General features: G+C 38.8%; 3 protein-coding genes across 3 annotated transcripts in view; 1 reads left to right on the top strand and 2 right to left on the bottom strand.

The window, feature by feature from the left end:
• Positions 1-22,872, top strand: part of ptprea (protein tyrosine phosphatase receptor type Ea) — a 424,624-nt gene that overhangs the window by 272,996 nt on the left and 128,756 nt on the right. The gene's annotated exons all lie outside the window — the stretch shown is intronic.
• On the bottom strand, positions 1,504-11,663 carry msh2 (mutS homolog 2 (E. coli)). Its single transcript, XM_053340798.1, has 16 exons — positions 11,427-11,663; positions 11,027-11,175; positions 10,011-10,298; positions 9,245-9,391; positions 8,662-8,811; positions 8,408-8,541; positions 8,069-8,268; positions 7,298-7,407; positions 7,038-7,161; positions 6,045-6,195; positions 5,856-5,953; positions 5,319-5,564; positions 4,304-4,508; positions 3,974-4,221; positions 2,651-2,826; positions 1,504-1,784 (listed from the first exon to the last, which is right to left on the bottom strand). The coding sequence occupies exons 1-16, from the start codon at positions 11,632-11,634 to the stop codon at positions 1,614-1,616; spliced, it is 2,805 nt and encodes a 934-aa protein (XP_053196773.1). The 5' UTR covers positions 11,635-11,663; the 3' UTR covers positions 1,504-1,613.
• LOC128380929 (ADP-ribosylation factor 1-like) lies at positions 13,135-22,510 on the bottom strand. Its single transcript, XM_053340819.1, has 5 exons — positions 22,358-22,510; positions 19,770-19,927; positions 19,039-19,149; positions 15,970-16,094; positions 13,135-15,269 (listed from the first exon to the last, which is right to left on the bottom strand). Exons 2-5 carry the CDS (start codon positions 19,915-19,917, stop codon positions 15,108-15,110), a joined length of 546 nt encoding a protein of 181 aa, XP_053196794.1. The 5' UTR covers positions 19,918-19,927; positions 22,358-22,510; the 3' UTR covers positions 13,135-15,107.

Below are 22,872 nucleotides of genomic sequence, written 5' to 3'. Positions count from 1 at the left end.
ATGCATCGTAGGTGAGGAGTTGATGTTTGGGAAGTGAAAAACTGCCCCAAACATTTGACATCTTGCAGCTGATGGATTAAGAAACCTGCTAACAATGATTAAATTGTACAGATGTGATTGAGAGCAACTTATTTCACAGAGAAACTACTGCTGAGGAAAAGCTGTGCAATATTTATCTCCAACAGCAGGAGTTTTTTTATGTTTTGAGGTGATGTCTTTTTACAACATCTTATTTTATAATACCTTTTGTCAAACCTGTGGGGTTCACAGGTTGTTTTGGAGAAGTGAATTTTTAACTGGTGATCTCAACAGAATATCAAACAGGTTGTCAGTGTTAGAAAGTTACATCACGATCAACAGTATCATATCTTCTCACTTTCAGTAGCTCAAGGTTGTATTCCACCAGGTCTGACATATTTAGTAGGTCTGAAACTAAGAATTATTATTACCGATTCACTGAGTAGATAAAACGTCCATCTGAAGTTCCCAGAGTGACATCAAGTGATATTAAGTTTAGTCATAAAAGTTGCAAGAAAAAGAGCTCATTTGTGTGTGAGTGCAACCAAAGCTACATCATACACATGTTTTACTACAAATCATGTTTACAGCTGTAGCTATAAAGGTGCGTGTAGATTATTGTAGTTTCTGCAGAATATCAGGTATCTACATTTTAAAAACTGTACTGTATGCAAGTAAACATTTTAGGTACGTTATTAGGGTGGGTAGAGGTAGATATTGTGCTTAATATTTCACAGCATTTACTGTAGCTGGTGGCTGAACAATTATTCAAATCCACATAACATGAAATGCCAAATTTTGGGAAAATGTGTATCTAGATTATCTGCATTTAGTTATTAGTGCAGCTGTAAAAAAAAAAAAAAAAATTGGGCTCGGATTTAAAATTTTCACTTAAGGTGTGAGTAGCCCAAAAAACTGTTACGTCAGAAATAATACCTTCAGGTTTGGTAAATCACAATGCGTGTGCTAAATAACATATTTGCATTTTCTCCTCCCTGTATTTTGCACACTGAGATTGAAACGCCCCATATTACATATTCATTATGGCAAATGTAAAATGGACAGCGCGTTGAAGGGGCGCTGATTGAGGGTGATGTCATGTTTGCACATTTTTACACACGCAAACCTTTAGTAAATCAGGCCCTAGGACTTTAAAAAATCAGTTTAGAATGCTATCCTAGTCTTTCCTTTTTCATGATTAACCACTTAAAGGCTCCAGCACCCAGTTTTTATGTTATTATTGTGAGTTAAACTATTAGCTGGCAACACTAGACTTTGTGCACTGTCAAAGGAAAATAATCACTCTTCAGGAAAATGAATGTTTACATGCAGCTATGTGTTTGAATACTGTGTCTGAAGATATCTAATCATGATAAATAGCTAACCCTAACCCTTACACAGCTCATGACGCACATGGTCATATGCATATGAAACTAGAATAACCGTTTAAAAAAAACAAAAAAACAACTCACAAGACATCGAGGAATATTTCTTTATTGAAAAACTATACAATATAAGAGCTTTAGTGTGGTGAGTACATTATATGAGCTTCAGTCATCAGGACATAGGTGTGAATGTAACAAAGAAAAGAAAAATCAGACAGTTTTTACGCAGCGTTCGAGGATCTCTGAGATGAATGTGTTCTTCTTGGCCATCAGCTCCTCCTTCATCTTCCTGAGCTTGGCCTTCACCTCCTCTTCAGTCATGGTGGCGGCAGGAAGTGACTTCACCTTCTCCAGGAAGTCTTGGATCAGGTTTTCCCCAGCCTGAAGGAGAAGAAAAAACATCCGTTTTAAGACAAGATTACAACTTTTATATCATTTTGAATACAAGACTGAGGGAGTATTTAGTAGGATTCAAGTAGAAAATTAAACTTATTTTTCTTCCTTTGTGTTGGGTTAGTGAAATTAAACTCATCCCATCTTTCTCTGCAATAATAGAGCATCTCCTTCTTATACACATTAAAAAGGACAAGTTCACCATTTTGCTGCCTGTCTTAAACCAACCATCAGATGAACATTGAAACTGGTTTTGCTCACTGTGATCATTCCTCCTATTCATACTGACCATTAGAAGATCCCTCTCTAATATGTTCCATTGTAAATGATTATCAGCCTTAATTAGTGAAATCAAGTGGTAGCTTCAACATCTGCAGCCTTTTAGTAACAAATTCCCTCATTGTGTTTCCCTGTAGATCAGCACAGGAAGCAGAGTAACAAAAACACATGATTTGGCACATGATTTGACTCATTTGGATGTCTGAAGCTTCAAACTAGCTTCAGGTAAACATTTTGCACAGAATGAGAACTGGATTTTGTCCACAGCAAATCCTCTTTCAATATTTGGACACCTGAGTGTTGTTTTAAGACAGACTTGAAATATTAAACTTATTTTTGTTCATTTCCCAGTTCTGCTTTCTTTAATTTCCCCTGCGTGGGATCAATGTTTATCTTTGCTCTCCTCCTAAAAAAAAACAAAAAAAAAAAACATGGGCAGGTTGGCCATTAATCACAGAGTTTGCGGTTTGATCGTCAATCGTGACCCTGAGCGAGACCCGCTGAGTCAGTGCACCTGTCGACTCTGCAGACAGGATATGATGTCATGTATATGAGCTGTGAGAGTTGAGGCCTACTTGTTTATCTGTTCGTCGTCTCTTGGCCTCGGGCTCTTCCTCCTGCTCCGACCTCTCCCCTGCGGGCTCCTGGAACTCCTCCAGCTCCTCTGCCTTCTCCTTGGCCATGGCAACCACCGATGGCGGGAAGCAAGCCAACTCGGCAACGTGGATTCCAAAACTCTGATCACACACACCTGAACACACAGTGAGCGCTGCGTCAGCTTGGAGCCTTTTAGGCACTTTGACAAAAAATAATCAAGGCCCACTTATTAGCTTATTGTTTCTGCTGATAAAGTGACAAAAACATTAATACATCACAATTTTAACAGTGATTAAACGTCTTAAGTTGTTAAAAATAATCAAAGATTAAATGTGAGGATTTGTCGCCTTTCATCTTGCTGTTAAATTAATTTGTTTAGTCAGACAGAATCAACAATGTTCAAAAGCAAATGAGATATTTTAAAATTTGACAGACTGAATGATTAATCCAAAAAAAAAAGAAAGACACAATCAATCACACACACAATTACTGACAACCCTGCCTCCTCTCCTCCACACTGTAAACTCACTGGGCTTCAAGCAAGTGACACTTTGAGTGATTTAAAAATGTCCTGTTAGTTATAAACCAATTTTATGGCTGATCTACACCTCTCATAGAGTTGTGTGCCCTTTAATAAAGACTTTTAGAGTTTAAAAACCTCATTCTGGATGACAATGACATTTATAAATGTTGCAGAAATGTAAAATAGTAGATTTTGTTCACAGAGGTTTCACAACTGATTGGTTTGGGGAAAATTTGCACTCTAGGTCTTAATGCAATTACCGTAAACTAAACTAAACTAAACTAAACTAATGCAGATCTCCGTTCAGGTTAATATCCTTCATTACAACATCTGACAGCAGAGTGTATTCTGTTGTCCATCTCAATCTTGACCCTCTCCCATTTAGGTTGACCACTTATGACATTTTGTCATGTCACGTAATGGTCCTTTCCTTGAAATCATTCCTTCTTTCTGTCACAGTACGGCTCTGCAATGACAGTTGTAGTAATATTACCCAATTACTCAGATTTCTTTCCCTTTTCCTTTACAGTACGTCTTACTGTTAGGGTTTTAATCTTTGCAGTGTAAAATTATTCTTCTCACTCTGAATTTTTTTTTGAATGAAACATAGCAATCTGCAGGTTTCTATTAGGTTAAACCAAACAGAGAAAGGTTTAACATAATAATATGAAACTTGTTCCTGTATGAAGCTCACTTTCATATTTTAATACTAAATAAAACTAAGGAAAGAGTTGCTTTATATCCGTTTATAAAGGGACAGGAAATGAAGGAAACAGACCTGGTTTGACTCTGTACAGCATGGTGAGTGTGTTGTGGGAGGTCAGGGCCGTGACGTGCAGGTTTTGGACGGTGGGCTGCTGTGCGGCGAGTGCCGTCAGCTCATGGAAGTGAGTGGCAAACAGGCAGAAACTGCCAATTTTGGAGGCGATGTGTTCGCTGATGGCCCAAGCCAGACCGAAGCCATCATAGGTGGACGTGCCTCTGCCCAGCTCGTCGATTATGATGAGCGAGTTCTCCGTGGCTGAGCTGGAGACACAAGACACCCAAGTTCAGACAAGGTTTGTGTGTCACTTGTGTTTTTAGTGTACAAGCCTGTGTCTGTTTTTACCGCAGAATGGCAGCCGTCTCCAGCATCTCGGACATGAAGGTGGACACTCCTTTCACCTGGCTGTCTCCTGCTCCCACCCTGGCCAGGACGCTGTCAATCACACTAAGCTCCGCCTTCTCACAGGGCACAAAGCAGCCGATTTGAGCCATCAGAGCGATCACACCCACCTGACGGATAAACGTTGACTTGCCGCCCATATTTGGTCCTGCAGACAAGTAGAAAAAGGTTAGCTAAATAGTGTTTTATATGTGATGAAGTACAATATCTATCTACACATATACATGAGAATTTACAGTCAATGTTTAAAGCTGGACTTTCCCTCCAATTTCGCTCTTTTAATATAATCCTGATTTACTACAAATTTGGTCTTTTTTTTTGGTAGTTTTGGTGTGTCCCCATTCACAAATTTGAGCAATTAATGTATAGCTCTTTGCAACTTATTAGTTCCAAAAAAAGGAAATAACTTGTGATGCATGTGATGATAATTTGGCAATTCAAACTGATGACAGTTGAAAACATGAAATCTTCAAAAAAAATGCATTTTCATCCATGAGGAAGCAGCAACAGAGTCATCCTGTTGTTCTTGGTATTAGCTGGAGAGTGATGCCGATGTCTAAATGGATGTAATGAATGAATAAAGAGAAGAGTTGCCTGTTACGTTTGATCAAGAATGAAGCTGTTCTGGTGTGTGTTTGACCAATTAGTGACATTCGGTCCAATATTAGTACAGCAGCAGGGCCTTTTTCTGCATTTCTTAGACCAGTGAGAAAGTTATTGAAGTGCGGACCACCTTGCTCGCTGAAAGGAATTATGGTCCTACAAGACTAAGACTATTCTTAAAGCTTTAAAGCTGTAATATATTATTTTTGTTGCCCACTTGGGAACAGAAGAACTCAAAAGGTGTCCAAGCAGTTGCTGAGATACAAATTTAAACAGAGTGGCATTAGCACTCATTTCAGATTTTGTTTCTTAAAAATGTTTCTTTATGCTGTGTGTACAAATTCCCTCTTTTTACCTGTAATAATATAAAAGCTCTTCTCTCCCTGTATGAAGGTGATATCGTTAGGTATGAAGGCGGTGTCTGCGTCTGTCTCCATGCAGGGATGTCTGGCCTGCAGCAGCTCCATACGCCTGCAGCCATCGGCCAGCAGACGAGGCCTAACGTAGGGCACGGGAGCGGAGACGGACGCCACGGCGAAGCTCACCACGGCGTCCAGCTGCGCTATGACATCACTCAGCGTCTGGAGCGGGTCCACATAGCCTGATGGTTTGAAGTGTTCAAAACTTTGAAATTAATTACCACAGAGATGAGAGTGCTCCAAAATGTATTCAATCAGACCACAATCTCACCAGTTCAACTGTTATTTCAAATTTTAAAACACTGTACAGTTTACTGGTCTGTGTAGAAAATGTGAATGAAATCAATTACTAAAGGTCACTCGAGACAAATGTGATCGTCACTCATGTAATTCGGGCCTCATCATTTGCTTCATTTGTCGCAATCAATGTCATGCTGCGTAGACAGTGAGCAGCATGTGTTCAAAGTCCTCACCTGAGGCAATGTTGATGATCTCTTTGACAATAGCGTTCTGGGCTTCCTCGTATTCCTCCCTGTTCTTGGTGTAGTCCTCGTTCAGGGAACTGAGCTTACTGCAGACATGTGAAAGAGCAGAATGTCAGCTCACAGGAGGAGCAGAATTATCTGCAGCTGACATTCGATGTGTGATACAGTGGGACCAACCTGTTGGTGAAGCGCACTCCGTTCTTTTGAACGTCCAGAGTGGTGAACTTCTTGTTGTTCCTCAGAGATTTCTCCTCCTTGCAGGTGACTCTCAGGTAAAAGCCCAGCATGGCGTTGGACTCCAGCTTCACAGTCTTACCAGCATCCAGACCTGGAAAAAATGCACAGTTAGTACAGTGAGCTCAAACTATAATCCAAATATTTAAAAAACTAAGATGAATTGACTGAAAAACAAATGAAGTGCAAATGTTCATTTTGGGATGTACCATTAAACACCACATCAACCATGTAGAATTCCATCTTAAGTTAGTCTTATAAAAAGCATTTATTATGTGGTTATTTTCCCAAACAGGACAGAACAATAAGCTGCAACATATTGATTGACTTGCAAAGGGACCATGTTGAGATATTAGGGTCAAATGATTTCATAATTATGACTAATCACATCTAAAATGATAAACTAAGAAAATGTTATTATACTTTTTATATGTGAAGAGTTTTTACCAACAATTATGTAAAAAAACGATTAATCCTTCAAAACCTAATCTACACTAAATTAAAATCTAAATAAAAATGACAGATGTGGGGGACAACATAATGTACACCACAGAAAAAACATGGAGGTGGCCAAAAGGTCAAATTACTTCAGACTAAAGTAAAGCTTTCTGGTTTCTAGGCATCCTGCAATTAGACGCGGTAATTATAACCCAGACAATGAGAGGCCCTGTGTGTCTGTAAAGGGCAATGAAAATTCATTTTCTAGTAAAAAAAAAAAAGAGACAATAAGTTGAAACTCTCCACGGTGTAATCGGCCTTTCGATGCTTTTACATTGTTGTCACACCACAGTTTTGAAAAAACTCACCAGCAGATGCCTTACTCCTTAAAATAAAGGAGTAAACTTCTCATCAGACTGTTACATTAATATATTATTGTGGTCTTGGCTTGTTGTATTATACAGTATATGTGTGTGTGTGTGTGTGTGTTGTGATCACCTAGCTCTCTCGCTGCGCTGCTCAGAACAGACTGCATGCTCTTCTCTAGGACATCCATCTTTTCTCTCAGCTCACTCAATGCTGGATCAAACGATGCCTTCACCAGGAACTCATGGTGGTCAATCTACACACACACACACACACACAGTATACAAGAAAAGATACTATGAAACAACATGTAAAACCGATGATATGCTGACAAAATACACAAAACAATCTTTTTACAAGGCATACATGTACAGTAACACAAAATAAAAGACCTGGTTCATATCCAGAGTCGTCTCGATCATCTCCTGATACTTCGCAAAGTCATTTTGCATGTCTCTGAGAGGCGAGAGGAACACTGCCTCTAACAGAACCTGGTAGCTACCTGCACACACACATAAAACACAAGGAACACAATTTAGAAATCACAGCATCAAAAAATCTATGTAGAGAGTCTGAATGATCAGTGCTACAGTTTGGATTTATAAAGTGTGTATTTTAATTGCTACTATCCAGTACAACATATTTATACTTTAGTTAATATTATTCATTTGTGCTTAAGCTTAATTATGACTTTGGTGAAAGAAAGCTGTCACATGTTTAATGGTAATGTTGCCCTCTACTGGACAGAATATATAAAACACACATACTGATAGTGGCATTGGCCATGTATGAGCCTTTGTATGCAGTGTATAAATACATAGTACATCTTAATAATAGGCTAAATTTCAGCATTAAACAACCTAATGTAATCTGAATATCAAAAATAGTAAGGGCTGGAATTTGAAGATTGACGACATTAATATGAGATTAATGTGTTGCCAGTTTATTAAGTCCACCTCCTGCTTTCACACTAATTGTACAAAACAAGTCTTGATCTATGACATCATGACTCCTGTTTGTGACAGTGAGGCATGATGTTCTCTTACCATACATTTAAAGCCCCTGATATCCACTAAAAAGAGTATCTGGTGCATCTCTCCAAGCCTACAGTTTCTCCACATTAACATGGACACTAGCATGACAGAAAGAGTATCAGGGCGTACCCGAGTATCTCTCCAGGGCTGTGACGAGACCGGGGATATGGCTCACAGCCTGGTAGACACGGTAACAGTCCTGCAGGGTTGCAGAGTGTCGATGAAACTTCTTGGCCAGACGGTGAAGATCAGGAAATCGCCGCAGCAAGTCTTCCTGGCAGGTCTGCCTCAGCTCAGAGTCACACACAAAACTCTCCACCAGGTCCAGCCTAAACACACACATACAGTCAGAAGTCAAAGAGATCCTCAAATGTGTAAAAAAATGTCACTGTATCTGATAGTTGTTAAAGTATCTCACTCTGGACTCTACACACTTTCATTTAAATTTTCTCCCCATCCTTGTATTACCTCTCCTCTATTTTGGTTTTGTCCATGAGTGGTTGTTTGATCCACTGGTTGACGAGCCGCTGACCCTGAGGTGTGCGGCACTTGTTCAACAGACCGGCCACTGAATGAGCCCCACTGGTGTCATCTGGTGAACCCTGATGGAAACCATCACATGACAAAAATTACAACCATGCACTCAAGACTACCCACATTGGATTTGGGCGAACTGACTCCTGCACTATTGTTAAAAATTGAGAAATATGAGTTCCACTGACCTGGAAGAGGTTGAGAGCCCTGACAGCAGCGTTGTCCAGCCTCATGTACTGACCCAGGTCCAGAGTGGTCAGGCTGAAGGAGTTGAAGTTGGACTCGTCAGAGAGAAGTTCAAGGAAACGCACAACTGCGGCCAAGCATGACATAGCCACCTGTAAATTAAATCACACATGAATTTTAAACTTTTCAAATATTTACTTTACATTACATTATTATCCTATTTAAAAAATATATGCAGAGAGGGGAACTGCATAATATGGCAAACCTTCAATCAGGGCACATTTCATCTTCATCATGTTTATTTTTTAGTGATGATAACAAATCTAACTGGCTCAAACTCAAAAGACAAACAATAAACAAACATGAATGGTGTGAACGATCAGGTAACTTTGCCTCTTGTTGCATTAAAAAGGTTACGATAATAAGTCAACAAACAACCAAGAAAAGAAGCTATTTGATCTATGAATATAAAGTCAGATGAATGTAGTGGAGTAGGACACTTTTCTTATAACTTATAATAATGACATAACTTAGTATTATCTTCTTAAAAATGATTCTTTTTGCACTGAGTGATATGTATTTTACCTGTTTGTCCAGTTCAGGCAGTGTGTTGCTGGCCACAGTCGCTCCTTTTTTGGCTCTTAGCAGCCTGTTGAGATCCTGCACCATGTCCTTGCTATTGAACTCTGCTCTCTTCCTGTCAGAGACCAGCATCCCGCTTCGCTCCACCACCTACACAGACACACAGTGATGGCAGTTTATTCATACCCTATCCACAGTATTACAGACTTTGTTTATGCTGTTATATTAAGACACCTGCAAGTTTCATCAAAATTACTTATAAATGTTTAATTTAAAGATCCCCTCAAGAGAAGTTGTAATATTCTACTTAGAATTAAAATGGTTGATATTGTTTTGTCACAAAAAAAGCTCAATGGCCAGATCCAGAATCACATACATACTGTGGTTGCAACTAATTATTATTGTAATCATCATCAACTAAGCTGACAATTATTTCCTCATTCATATGATCCATCAGAGTATCTTGGAGCACAAGGAGATGTCTTCAAGTGTCTGACAAATGGTCCAAAACCTCAAAACATTAAATTTACAATAATTAAAGGACTGAGAAAAATGAGCAAATTCTCAATGTTGAGAACCTGGAGCCATCAAATGTTTTGTGTTTGTGCTTGAAAAAAGACAAACAATTATCGAAACAGTTACTGTTCTATCACTCTAATATATGCAAATATATAATATGCTACTTAGAGCCTAAATTAACAAAATACCTCCCCAAGAATTGCTTCAAATATACAATGAGTTATATTGAGAATAACTGACTTTAACATACTTCACGTAGTTTACTGCTGTCAGTGTTGCCGTCACCCTGGGCTAAGAGACACTCTTTGGGGCTGATTTGGACAAGCAGGGACTCCAAGTTAGAGAAGATCTCGTTGTCCGGAAACTCACACACTCCCATTTTCCTCTGAGCTGCATCCACATAGCCAACCCCGACCACACGCTGCCCATCAGCTCCTGTAGCAAACCGCACGCCTACGACTCCTGCGCAGCCCTCGCCTCCGCTTCCACCACCACCAAACAGAATCTCCTCAAACTGGGTCAAGTTTCCTGGAGAGGCCTGAATTTAAGGAGACAGATGAGGGGAATGACAGTTTATTAGCTTTCAGAGGAACAATTCATTCATTTATCACTCAACCTCACATAAATTAACCCATGTAGAACAAAACATCAGCTCTACAGGGTCCAGTGAACACACAATAAATATAAATATATTAAAAAAGACGATAAAATAAGGTGTTTCTTCATTGATCCCCCTTAGGAGAAATTCAAATTAACACAGTATTACAGTGGAAAAAAATAAATGTTAAATAAAAATACTATATACAGTACAGTAAACAATCTGTGTAAATAAATCTGCCTCTTGGAGTAGAAACATAAATTAAAATATTGTAGTAAAGGATTGTCCTCAAATATATATTTTTTGGTCCCTACTAACAATTAATAAACAAAAGATTATATCAGATCAGTTTACTATTGTAGATTACTAAACAAACCAGAAATACTAATAGATTCATAGATTCATTTTTGCAGCTGTATTTGCTGTACTGTGATCCTTCAACCACATCTGCCAGCCTTTGTCAATATTACTAAAAATAGAGCAGTAATATCAATATAGACAGATGATATGTGATGAAGGGCATCTACAAAAAACACATAGTTCACCGCTGCTACAGTGAAAGTGTCACTAATTGCAACACAGCAGCTCATCTGTATTCAAAAGGCCACATGAAACATCAAGAAACACAAAGCCTCACAGTCTGATTGATGTCATTTTCATCACAATACCTTGTACTCGATCTTCCAGTCGTGCTCCTTGCTACTCTTGCTCTGGTTTTTGTACACTTCTACTCTGTACTGCCTCACCAGCAGCAAGTCTTTCACAAAGGCCTCAAAGTTGAGCTTGCTGAGGACCACACTCTCCAGCTTGCGACTCCCTGTTGACAAACATAGGCAAATGAACATCAGAAAGAACACGAGCCCTCAAATGCTGTGCTAGCTTTCTATGCTAGCACAGGTACCCGACTTTACGCTAGCTTAACTTGCGGACACATTTAAATCTGAGTCAATGCATTAGAAAAAAGACATGCAACTCAATCAGAGTGCTAAACAGTAACATGCCACTAGAAAAATACATTTAGCAGACTAGCCAGGTAAGTTGTTAGCTCGGCTATGGAGACTAGCATACCTGAGCCCAGATTTTTGATGACGCCATTCGTCTTGAAAACCTCCTTGGCCGCGAATATGGCGTCTTTCCCGTGAACAGTGTAGTAGTCGTTTCGGTCAAATATTCTGAAAGTGGACTCCGGTTTCTCTGGCATGGAGAAGAAGAAGTTTAGAAAGCTATGCTCGGATGCACTGTCCATGGACAGGTTCTGCTTCGGCTGCACCGCCATGCTGCATGAATCTCCCGCCAGGGCTCCCTGCCAAACAGGAAACCACGTCCTGCGTCCTGACGTGTTCCCATGGCAACGGGTCCCATTTCCGCCAATTTTGTGATGGAAAAAAGTCAATATAATGAGAAACTTTCTCAAAATAACGACTTAGTAACTTAAAAATAATGACATATCTTATGAGTTATTAGTATCTCAACATTTATGAGATAGTATCACATTATTTCAAGATACTAAATCATTATTTTGAGTTACTAAGTCTTTATTTTGAGAAAGTGCTCATTTTTTGATACTAAGTCATTGTTTTGAGAAAGTTTCTCATTATTATCACATACATTTTTTTCATTTCATCACATTTGATACAAATATTTAAAAGGGATTTCTTTAACTTGTAGTTCCCCTTGTGATTGTTGACTCAAGTATACAAAAGTGCTATAAACTAACTTTCAATAGGCTGTTTATTAATAAAAAATAATTTGGATGGATTGAATGGAAAAGAAAAGCACTAAAACGGGATGCTGAACTGATTTGTGTGCATTTAAATTTACAGCATTATATTTTCAGTATGTATATAGTGGTTTCACTGTTTTTGGATTTAGTGTATGTTTATTGGTGGGAATCGCGTGTGTCACACGCCAAATGCTTGAGACTTGAGAGCCCTGCCTCAAAGCAAGCCACAAACACATACAATAAACAGCACACACACACACACACACATGCAGTAAAATGCTCACAAAGTTTAATCTGAAGTCAATAAATATTTTTGTTTGAATGAATTTATGCATCATTTGTCAGACATCCATCCCCACCTCAACCAAATCCCCGCTGCCGCTGGTAAAATCTAGCTGTGAACTCACTTCAAAACTTGAGAGCCCTGTAAAGTAATATAAACTAGCTAACTGTATATAAAGTAATATAAACTAGCTAACTGTATATAAAGTAATATAAACTAGCTAACTGTATATAAAGTAGTATAAACTAGCTAACTGTATATAAAGTAGTATAAACTAGCTAACTGTATATAAAGTAGTATAAACTAGCTAACTGTATATAAAGTAGTATAAACTAGCTCCACCTCCAGCAGCTACAACAGTAACATGCTGCTCTAACACTGATGCTTCACTATTAATAATCTAATGATGTCATATATAACAATATATCACTACTTTTACTGTAATACTGCATACTACATCACTCATAATACTGCAGTACTTTTACTGTAATACTGCATACTACATCACTCATAATACTGCAGTACTTTTACTGTAATACTGCATACTACATTAAGCTCATTATACTTAAGTACTTTAATTGCAATACTTTTCACTAATACCTGTGAAGTTTTACTCAAGTCTTTCCTGCAGGACTTTTACTGGTAATGACATATTTTAACATTAGTTTAAACCCAAGTATCTGATCTTTCACCACAACATGAGCAGCACTAAAAACATATTTAATATTCAAGAAGATGAGAAAAAAAAGTCTCATTTTTTACACAGACTGTTGGATCAAATCATGTTTATTAATGTGTTCAGGAAATCCCCACAGAAACAGTTTACAGGGGAGCTTACAGATTTACAATCATTCTTGACAGAAGTGCCAGCTTAACCCCCATGGTTCAACACTGAGGACGCCTGCTGAATCTCACGAACCAGTTAACTGCACACCCATTCCCCTCAACAGGCCTACCACCAAGTCCTTCCAGCTCACCGTCGAGCTACTGACAGAGTACTTGACGTGTTGGTCTTTTTCATGAAGTATGCAGTGCTATAATGTGTAGTAGCCTGTAAAAACACCCAGACATTCGAACTAGGTTTCCATTTTTTAATCTTTTCTTTTTTTCATGTCTGGACTGTTCACAGATAAAGAGCCTTCATATTTGGTGCCAATCCTTCATCCCAACCAGGAAAAATTAGACAGCTGGATGCTTTCGGATTTCAAAAAACGTAAAACTGCCAACCGTTGGTGAGAAAAAAAACCCCTCTTCAATCAATATCATATGCAGTTGAGGCCCTCGAGGATACACTACTCTCATATACAGGATTTGTCATACTGCTCAAATGCATTTGGTTCAGCAGTCATAGTACAAATAGAAATGCTAAAACTAGTTACAGAAAAAAAAAAAAAAAAATACACATGTAACGTCTCTTAAAAGGAATAACATGTGAAGCTTGTGAATGTATCAGGACACCTGTCACTGTTAACCGGCTGAAGTCATGTTTGAGAAATGCCCAACACCGTGTATTCGCAACCTACGAGAGTATGAACACTGTCAGAATGATTATACTGAAGGTCATCACAAAATCCAATTCAATCCGGGGGTAAGGGGGTGGGGGCAGGGGGGGAGGGGGGATTAAACACCAGCTAACCAAGAAAAAAAAAAAAAAAAAAGAAAATTTGTATTTATTTATTTATAAGACAAGAATTGCATATATTTGCAGATTCTAATTTTAAAGATTTAGGTTGTTTTTTTTTTTTTTAAAGATTGTTGGCTTGCCTTGTGCTTCACGGTCTTCGTTAGTGGGGGTGGGGGTGTGGGGGGGGGTCGGGGGTGTGGGGGGTGGGAGGAGAGAGACAAGAGAGAGAGAGAGAAAAAGGTAGTGTTCATTGGAGAACCATTGCTAAGAATAATCTGTTATATTCCAATATAATAATAATAAAACAAACAGCATGATTTTCAAATGACACCAGAATGATCGAGGATGGGCGTTTCTTCTTTTTTTTTTTCCTTTTTTTTCCTTTTTTCTATTTTTTGATTTGCTTCGACCTGATACAGGTTAAGATGCAATTTATTGGTGGGTTTGCGGTTTCAAAATCAAAAAAAAAAAGGAGGTTAAAATGAACATCTAAGCATTCAGTCTACATTGGGTGAACATTTTCTAGTTATAACATAGATATATACTACAGGGAGGAGGGGAGGGAGAGCTTGCACCCTTGCTCTTTCTTTGCCGTATGAAAACCATGCTTCCTCTGGAGAGTAAGGGTTGGGGTGTGGGGGGTGGGGGGGCGAGGGGTGGGGGGAGAAGGGGGGCCGTGCAAGACTGAGAGTGGGGGGGGGCAGGCTGAGTGGGGCAGAGGCTGAGTTTGGTGGATGGAGAAGGGGCTTGAAAACCAGACTGCTGATTCCACAGGAGGTGTGTAAAAGGCACGCCAGGGTTACTCCCAATCCCAGCCAACATACACAGAGACGCCTTCACACCCACGCACACACTCGCTGAACACACAAGGTACACGCACACACACGCACGCCCACGCACACACAAGCAGCACAGGCGAGAGCCCCAAGAGTACTGACGAGGGACCGAGGGAGAAAAAGCAGAAGGAAGGGAATGAAGGAAGTTCTTGAAAGAAAGAGCTGAGGGGGGAGGGGTTGAAAATTGGGTTAGATGGGAGCGAAGGGGCCTGGATCCGGTGCTGCCACTGTGTTGAAACAGAAAAAATAAACAACAAACAAAAATCAAAACTGGTGGAATGGATCATTTCTGGTTCTTCAGCTGGTTGGAGAGCCAGTCCAGGCCCTCGTACAAGCCGTCCCCACTGGTGGCGCAGGTGGCCTGGATGTACCAGCTGCGGTGGCGGAGGGCGTGCAAACCCAACTTGTCTGTGATCTCTGCAGCATTCATAGCGTTGGGGAGATCCTGAGAGGAAGAGGAGGAGGAGAGAAAAAGATCCGACATGAGGCAGGTTTGATGCAAAAGGCAGACGCTTCTATACACGGGTCAGTGATATATAAGGGTTGGCAAGACCAGATTATACACCATACAGTGCACATCTAAACCAAATTTCATAGCAATGGCTCAAAAAATAGTGCAGAATATTAAAAATAATAAAACAGGGGAAATTAATTCTTATATAATTGTACAGCAGTAGACTGTAAACGATCTTAAAAGCAGTATTTAGCAGTTAAAATGTACATTCTGTATTTTTGTTGGTTTTATGTCATTTGAAATGACTGAATGCTCCTAAAAATGTCAAATGGTGTAACCACAAAAGATGAGAACCATATTAAATATTTTATCCACCTAAGTGGCCTTAACAGCAAATGAAAAGAAACATTTGAAGTATTTCTACATTTAAATTTCAAGGCATTTTGTCAATATTGAGCAGAACCATTTTTTTCTAAATTTCCAAATTATGTAAAATGTGTTAAAAACTATAGTGTTGTGCTGCTAAAGCGGATTATATTTATTCCATGTTCTAGTTCATTTATTTTCCTGTATATTATCAGATCTTTATGACAAAAATACTGGTTACACCAATTGACACTGTGTTGCATCATATCACTGACCTACATTTTCATTGAACATTTTGTACAAAACCAAAAAACAGAAATCTCACCTGTTTATTTGCGAAAACAAGAAGCACGGCGTCTCTGAGCTCATCCTCTGCGAGCATTCTGGACAACTCCTCCCTCGCCTCGTTCACTCTCTCCCTGTCGTTGCTGTCCACCACGAAGATAAGCCCTGCAGACCCAAAAAACGTCATTAAACTGCTCAACAATGCTACAAGACGACACATCAGTTTCTAATTTACTTTAGTAGGGAGAGTGAGAGTTATGGTATGTTTCAAGCAACCTTTGCAGTGCCCCACACTCATGTTACACTCATGGCTGTTTTATAAGTTACATAATGAAATATTTTGCGATCATGCATGCACTGGGTCTAACACATTTTCTTCTCCTGCTCATATAAAAGGCGCGGTGACTTATGGATCCTGTACAAAATGTTCCTGTTTCTTAATAAATCTGTTTGACCTGACGAGAGCCAAAGCTCACACTCTGTAATGGATGAGCACCGCCCAGAAATGTTATCTTGATTAATATCCAAAAATTATTAACGATTTTTTACTGATAAACTGGGTATGTGAACATGAACTGCTGAGAGTGGTGTACACAGCCGAGCATTCAAGCTGAGAGGAAATCTAATTACTAAATAAACTCAAAAATGTGTCACTTGGTAAACGCAGTTCTGTAAAGTGTGAAAATCCTGTCAAACACTAGATTAAAAAGGTTATCCATCACTTCAACACGTCCTCCGTTAAATTTCAGAGGTGTGAGGGGAATTAAATCTATTAAATATTACAATTCTTTTTTTCAATAACACCTTTTTAAATAGTCACACTGAATAGATAAACGGAGGACGGAAGTCACCGGTTTCCTGCTCAGCGTGAATAAATCCTCACATTTAAGACAGCGGCCGCTCACCAGTGACGCGTTAACTTTATGTTAATTGCTAACAGCTGACTGTTGTCCGAACTTCTGTTAACCAGAAGTTTGTAGTTCACGGAAACTACATCAACGCGTCCAGCGGCTCCACTTTAATACATTTCATTATAACACTTTTTCACTTTATTATAACTGTACCTTAAGTCTACTTTATTTAAACACTACTTTATTGTAATGGTAATTTAACTTTATTATGACGACTTTATTTAACTTAATTTTAATAGTAGTTAATTTAACTTTACAACAAGAGCATTTTATTAAACCAACAAGCTTTGAGTCAGAGCCGAGGGCTTTCTAAAAATGACGCTGCTTAGTTAAAACTCAGTAAGAGTGACTGTGCATTGAGGGGAAATATGACTCATGATAATAGTGTTAAGTGTATGATTCTCGTATATGAATGTATTTTTCACCGTGCTCTAGTGTTAAACTTGCGTTGATTATATCATCTTAACCCTAAAATTGCACGAGAGCAGCATTTTGAGACCAACTGTGAAACACAGAGACGCATCGATTACAAGGCTAACTTCCCCTTTTTTTTTAAACTTGCATGCTGCTGCAGCCACACCTAACACTGACATCACTGACAATTAAAAGGGATCACCTATTTCCAAACCTGTGAGGCGCGTGTGGAGAGCAGAGCGACAGAGAGCCAACGCTGCAGTGGCAGTTTTCTATCTCGTTTGGTGTCATTATTTACCAAATAAAAACAAACAAATGAGACAAGCCACAAAATGTAAAGCAGAAGAGATGAGTAATCAAAAAAGGCAGGCCGGGCTTCCTGTAACGTGTGCCAGCAAGTCAGGCAAATACTTTATCACCCCTGCAGCTTCACCGAAGTACAAACAAGTTATTTTTGGTTTATTGTAACAGTGGACGAAGCGGACATGGTCGGCCCTGCCTGTGAAGGAGCTGGCACTGGTTAAGGTTGCTGCAGGAGCATCTGTAAACAGCTCCGTATGACTTATAGAGCGTCCTCTGGGTGCAAAACAACAACAAAAACAAAACTAAAGGAATCAATACTCATCTCGACATCTCTCATTTTTTAAAAAGGGGTTTAACGCGTCTATTCTGGTACAAAATAGAAAAGCACTTCACCAGGAGTCATATTTTTTGCCGTCTGTACATTTTACCTTCAAAGTCTGAAGGATTATTGCTTCAGATGTGGAGAGTTGTGCAGTTTGAAAGGTCAAGACTTAAAATGAAAGCCACAATAATCACTTTCCTAACATATGCTGGTAGTTTTGCATGCTTTCATTGATTTTTGCACTATTTTTCAGTATACCATTTTATTGGCTCATAACCTCTTAAAAACAAAGCAGAAGCCATTACAGGTTATTATGACCTTAGTATGGACATAGATTAGTCACTTTTCATCCTGTTTCATTTCAAAGGTTTTTAAATAACCAAGGAGGTGACTCATGATCATTTTATTATTGATTGGACAGCTGATAATTTTCTCAATTCATCTATGTATCTACAAATGTCAGAATCTTGTGGTGAGGTTATGCTGACATGTTTTGTCTGTTTTGTTTGTTCATCAAAATAGCTGCTGATTAATTTCCTGTTGATCAATTTATTCATTAGTATTTGACTTACTGTTGCAAAAATCTGAACTTCTGAACTTCTTTTTACTTGTTTTAATCATCTTGTGAACCCTTTAAGCTGAGAAACTCTGAAGTTAATGGTCAAATTTTCCATACAGGAAGTTAATGATACCCATACAAATGTGGGTGTAGCAACCAGACAGCATCTTTACGCACTGAGGAAGAAAGACAATATGCTTTTTTTGATAAATGATGATGCATATAACTGGATTACGGTGTGTCTGTCTGCTGCCGTGTGGTTAACTGAAGATGAGAGTGAAACCACTCAGTCAACTGAAATCATGGCAGGTTTCTCTGGTTGTAAAACTAAAAACAAAATACCAGCTCAGTGGAGACTTTACCTGCAGGTTGCATCATTATTGGGAAATACTGAGCAGCATTAGCCTTTAAGTGCCATATTTAGATGAATTAAATTTCAGGAAATAGTGGAGGTATGACACAATAAGCCCATTGAGAGTGGAACAATGGTGCATGAGTCACTGGTTCACGCTTTAAGATCATCTTTTCTGCACCAATGAGGCCACCTATGGGCAGTAATGCTCACTGACACAACCAGTCGAAGATGAAGTCCCCCCTCACCTTGAGTGTTCTGGAAGTAGTGGCGCCACAGCGGCCTGATTTTGTCCTGACCGCCCACATCCCACACTGTGAAGCTGATGTTCTTGTATTCTACAGTTTCAACATTAAAACCTGAACAGAGAGAGAAAAAAATAAGAAGAAACACAGATTAATCACTTCACTTGCATAAGAAACTTTGCCCATTTTAAGATTTGAGTGATGAAACGTAACCTGCGAGACTTTAAAAAAGCTCCAGATCAAACCTTCATGCATCAACATGTCTGAGCATCCAACTTCAATTTCAATCAATTTAATTCAAAGCTCTACGTAGGTGTGAATGTTTGAGAAGTAAAGCTGGATTATCAAACCTGAATACTATTTACTTTTCACTTTATTTAATATTTACTTTGAATACTGAAAGCCAATTCATAATCTCTTCTACTCTATTTTGATAGTTCTTTATTTACATCCACATTTTGCAACTTTCATAGTGCGTTTAAATCAGGTTAAGCTCTTGCAAAACTGTGTCTGCTCAGACATTAACATAACTTCAGAGAATCTTGGGTGTTTGTTTCAAGAAAAACAGGTTTTGTAGGAAAACTACATCTTTCGGATAGAGGAAGATATCATCATAAAAAAAGGTTCCTGTACCAAAATGTATTGTTAACAGCACTAGAATCAAATAATACACAGGTTTAATTAAAAAAAATACAATGGTAAAATAAGGTGAAGATTAATAGAAGTATCCATACCAATGGTGGGAATGGTGGTGACTATCTCTCCAAGTTTGAGTTTATATAGGATGGTTGTTTTCCCAGCAGCATCGAGACCAACCATAAGAATCCTCATTTCTTTTTTGCCAAACAGGCCCTTGAATAAGCTTGCAAATACATTCCCCATGGTGACGAAGCTGTCAAAAGAAGAGAGAAGGAAACAAGTGGGTTAGAGGAGTAACGTCTTAAGGTGTTTCAGTTTCAGGCTAAGACACGCCAAGCAGGAAAGGATGGGCAAGTGAAGAGTACGATTAACAACACACACAAAAATTTGACACGTGTCATAACACCCATAGTATGCCCACAGTAAATAAAATATTTAATAAGACAGTTCATAATGACACAATTCATACAAACACGTCAGATTGATACCGCAGTACATTTAAAATCGAGGACACAACTAATTAGAGTTTAGCCAATTAGCTGTCACCTATTCAATTAATTCACATCTATTTGGATAATTAATTAATGGTTTGGCGTGATTAAAAATAAATTAAACGGACAAAACAAGTTATTTGAAGACGGTATTTTGAGCTGCGGGAAACGGCGATTGGCGCGATTTAAGGACCAAATAACTAATTATTTATCACTTAGCATCATTTTGTTAGAAAATTGTCTACATTTTCTAATGCGAGTTCTCAAATGTGAATATTTTCTGTTTTTTTATTCTTCTATGACAAAACAAGTGATTTGAAGGTGTCATCCTCAATAGTTGTGGGAATTTTGCAGAGTTTTGACACTTTTCAGGCTGAAAAACTATTCGTCAAGTTGTTTGGGCTAATTCTTTAAAGAAATGTCCAAAGTAAATAAAATTAACCAAATTATCTAATTCTGCTTCTCAAATGTAAGTATGTACTTGTCTCTTTAGTCTTCTATGACAGTAAACTGAATATATTTGAGTTGCTTGCGACAAAACAAGACATTTGATGTTGTCATCCTCATAGTAATCGACATTTTCCCCAATTTTGATACTTTTTGGCTGAACAATTACTTAAGTTGTTAAACTCATTTTTGTGAAGACGTGTAGTCCAAATTCTCAGTCTAGCTTCTCAAACATGAATATTCTCTAGTTTAAGTCTTCTATTGCAATAAACTCAATGTATTTGGGTCATGGACAAAAACAAGACATTTGAGGATGTCATCCTTAGTAATCCACATTTCTGACACTTTATAGGCCAAATGACGAATTGTTAAGTCTGGACTATTTTATATATTGCACAAAATAACTAAAATTACCCAAATTATCAATTGAGCTTCTCAAATGTGAATATTTACATGTCTCTTTAGACTTCTATAGCAATAATCTCATGCAATCCTCAATGGTAATCCACATTTTCACCATTTTCTGACATTTTACAGGTCGAACAACTATTCATTGTGTTGTTTAACCTCATTTTGGTATACAAATACAGTCCAAATTCTCGGTCTATCATGTCGAACGTGAATATTTTCTCATTTCTTTTAGTCTTATATGACAGTACACTCGATAGATTTGGGTCGTGGACAAAAACGATATTTGAGGACGTTATCTTCTATTTAATCGACATTTCCCCACGAATTTCTACTGAACCAAGCAATGAATCGTTTAATCGTGGAAGTTATCGCTAGTTTCAGCCATTACTACTCCTGACTATCGCCGTACCAACAGTAGTCAGGGTAACACGGTTTGAACACCAGCAGCGAGATGTTTACTCAACGGTTAAACGTTACGTTGCTTATGGGCCAAACTGTCAACGTCGTCAAACATTATCTAACACTTACATACATTTCACGACATCGCTCGTTCAGTTTAGCTTCGTGTATTTCCTATAACTTAACTTAAAACGTCATTTATTTAAAATTTAAGCTAAATCCCCCTTTTAACAGGCTTGAATACCTTGCTGATGGCCAGATAAGAGAGGCCTGTTCCAGCTGGTAGGATAATGTTAGCTAATGTATGCTAATGACGCTAACAACAGCCCGACCTTAGCAGAAGGCCTAAAAAAAAAATACAGCCGGTGTTTTAATTAATTAATTAATATACGCGATGGTTCACTTAATAAATAAAACCAGCTCAGTGTTTAGGGGATTGTCGCTTCTTTTTTAAACATCAGCTCAAATGTCTTTTTATCGGGTTAGCACCACTCGAAGACCACAGATTAGCTTCACTAAGGGCGGATGCTTCAAGTTAGCTAGTTAGCTTTCATTGCTAACGGGCGAAACCTTCCGTTAGTAACGAGCAGAGCCGTTTACAACACACAAGACAAGCGATTTTAAGCGATTTTAAACGTCGACATGTTATACTAAAACTGTAAGCGAACGGAAAACTTAGTCGTTTATTATTCTTTTTTTTAAACCCACAGTGGTAGGTTTTTTTCTCTCTCTTTTCGGGTTCGTCCGTTTCAGGAACTGCTCGATTAGCTTAGCCTCGGCTAGCTGAAGCTAACTGCCGCGTCACAGTTAAGAGAGAACACAGTGACGTCATGTCAAACGCGGGTTAAAAACGAGCGGAGGGCACAGAGCAACAACAACCACACACAACGTGACATTTTAGGAGGAAAAACAGTGCGATTTGAGCGAGGAATTACCTTTAGAAAGACTGCTTTTCGATCTTTCCGTTATCTTTCACTGTCACTCCAAAATGGCGTCTTGCGCAACCAGGGAGACACCGGCGTACGGGTACTTCCCACTATCAAACCCGAGCCGAGGATCCAATCACAGTGGGAACGGAGTCACAGAGGACCCGCCCATGCTGGCCGGCCGTCCTATCGCTGCATCAGCTGATCTGTGTCTGCTGCACAGTGCACAAAATGTCGAGGAAGTGAACCGCACACAAGTTTATTCAAGTTTCAGTTACAGAGTCTATTGAAAAAGTGGACAACACGACTGACTGACTGGACTTTGACTGTATTTTCGTGTTATGGTGGCGTGTTTTTGTAGCTCCAGCTTCGCAAAATGCTGCTGCTGTCATTGGAAGTCATGATATTGATACTGGATTATTTTCACAGTGAAATGCATAATGGCTAAACAAGACATTTGAAGGCTTCATCTTCAAACAGTGATCAAAGTTTTTCACCATTTTCTGATATTTTATCTAGCAAAT

Source organism: Scomber japonicus, chromosome 20 (genome assembly GCF_027409825.1).
Source record: "Scomber japonicus isolate fScoJap1 chromosome 20, fScoJap1.pri, whole genome shotgun sequence".
NCBI lineage: Eukaryota > Metazoa > Chordata > Actinopteri > Scombriformes > Scombridae > Scomber > Scomber japonicus.
Note: the sequence above shows the minus strand (reverse complement) of the source record. Positions and strands in the feature narration are given on the sequence as shown.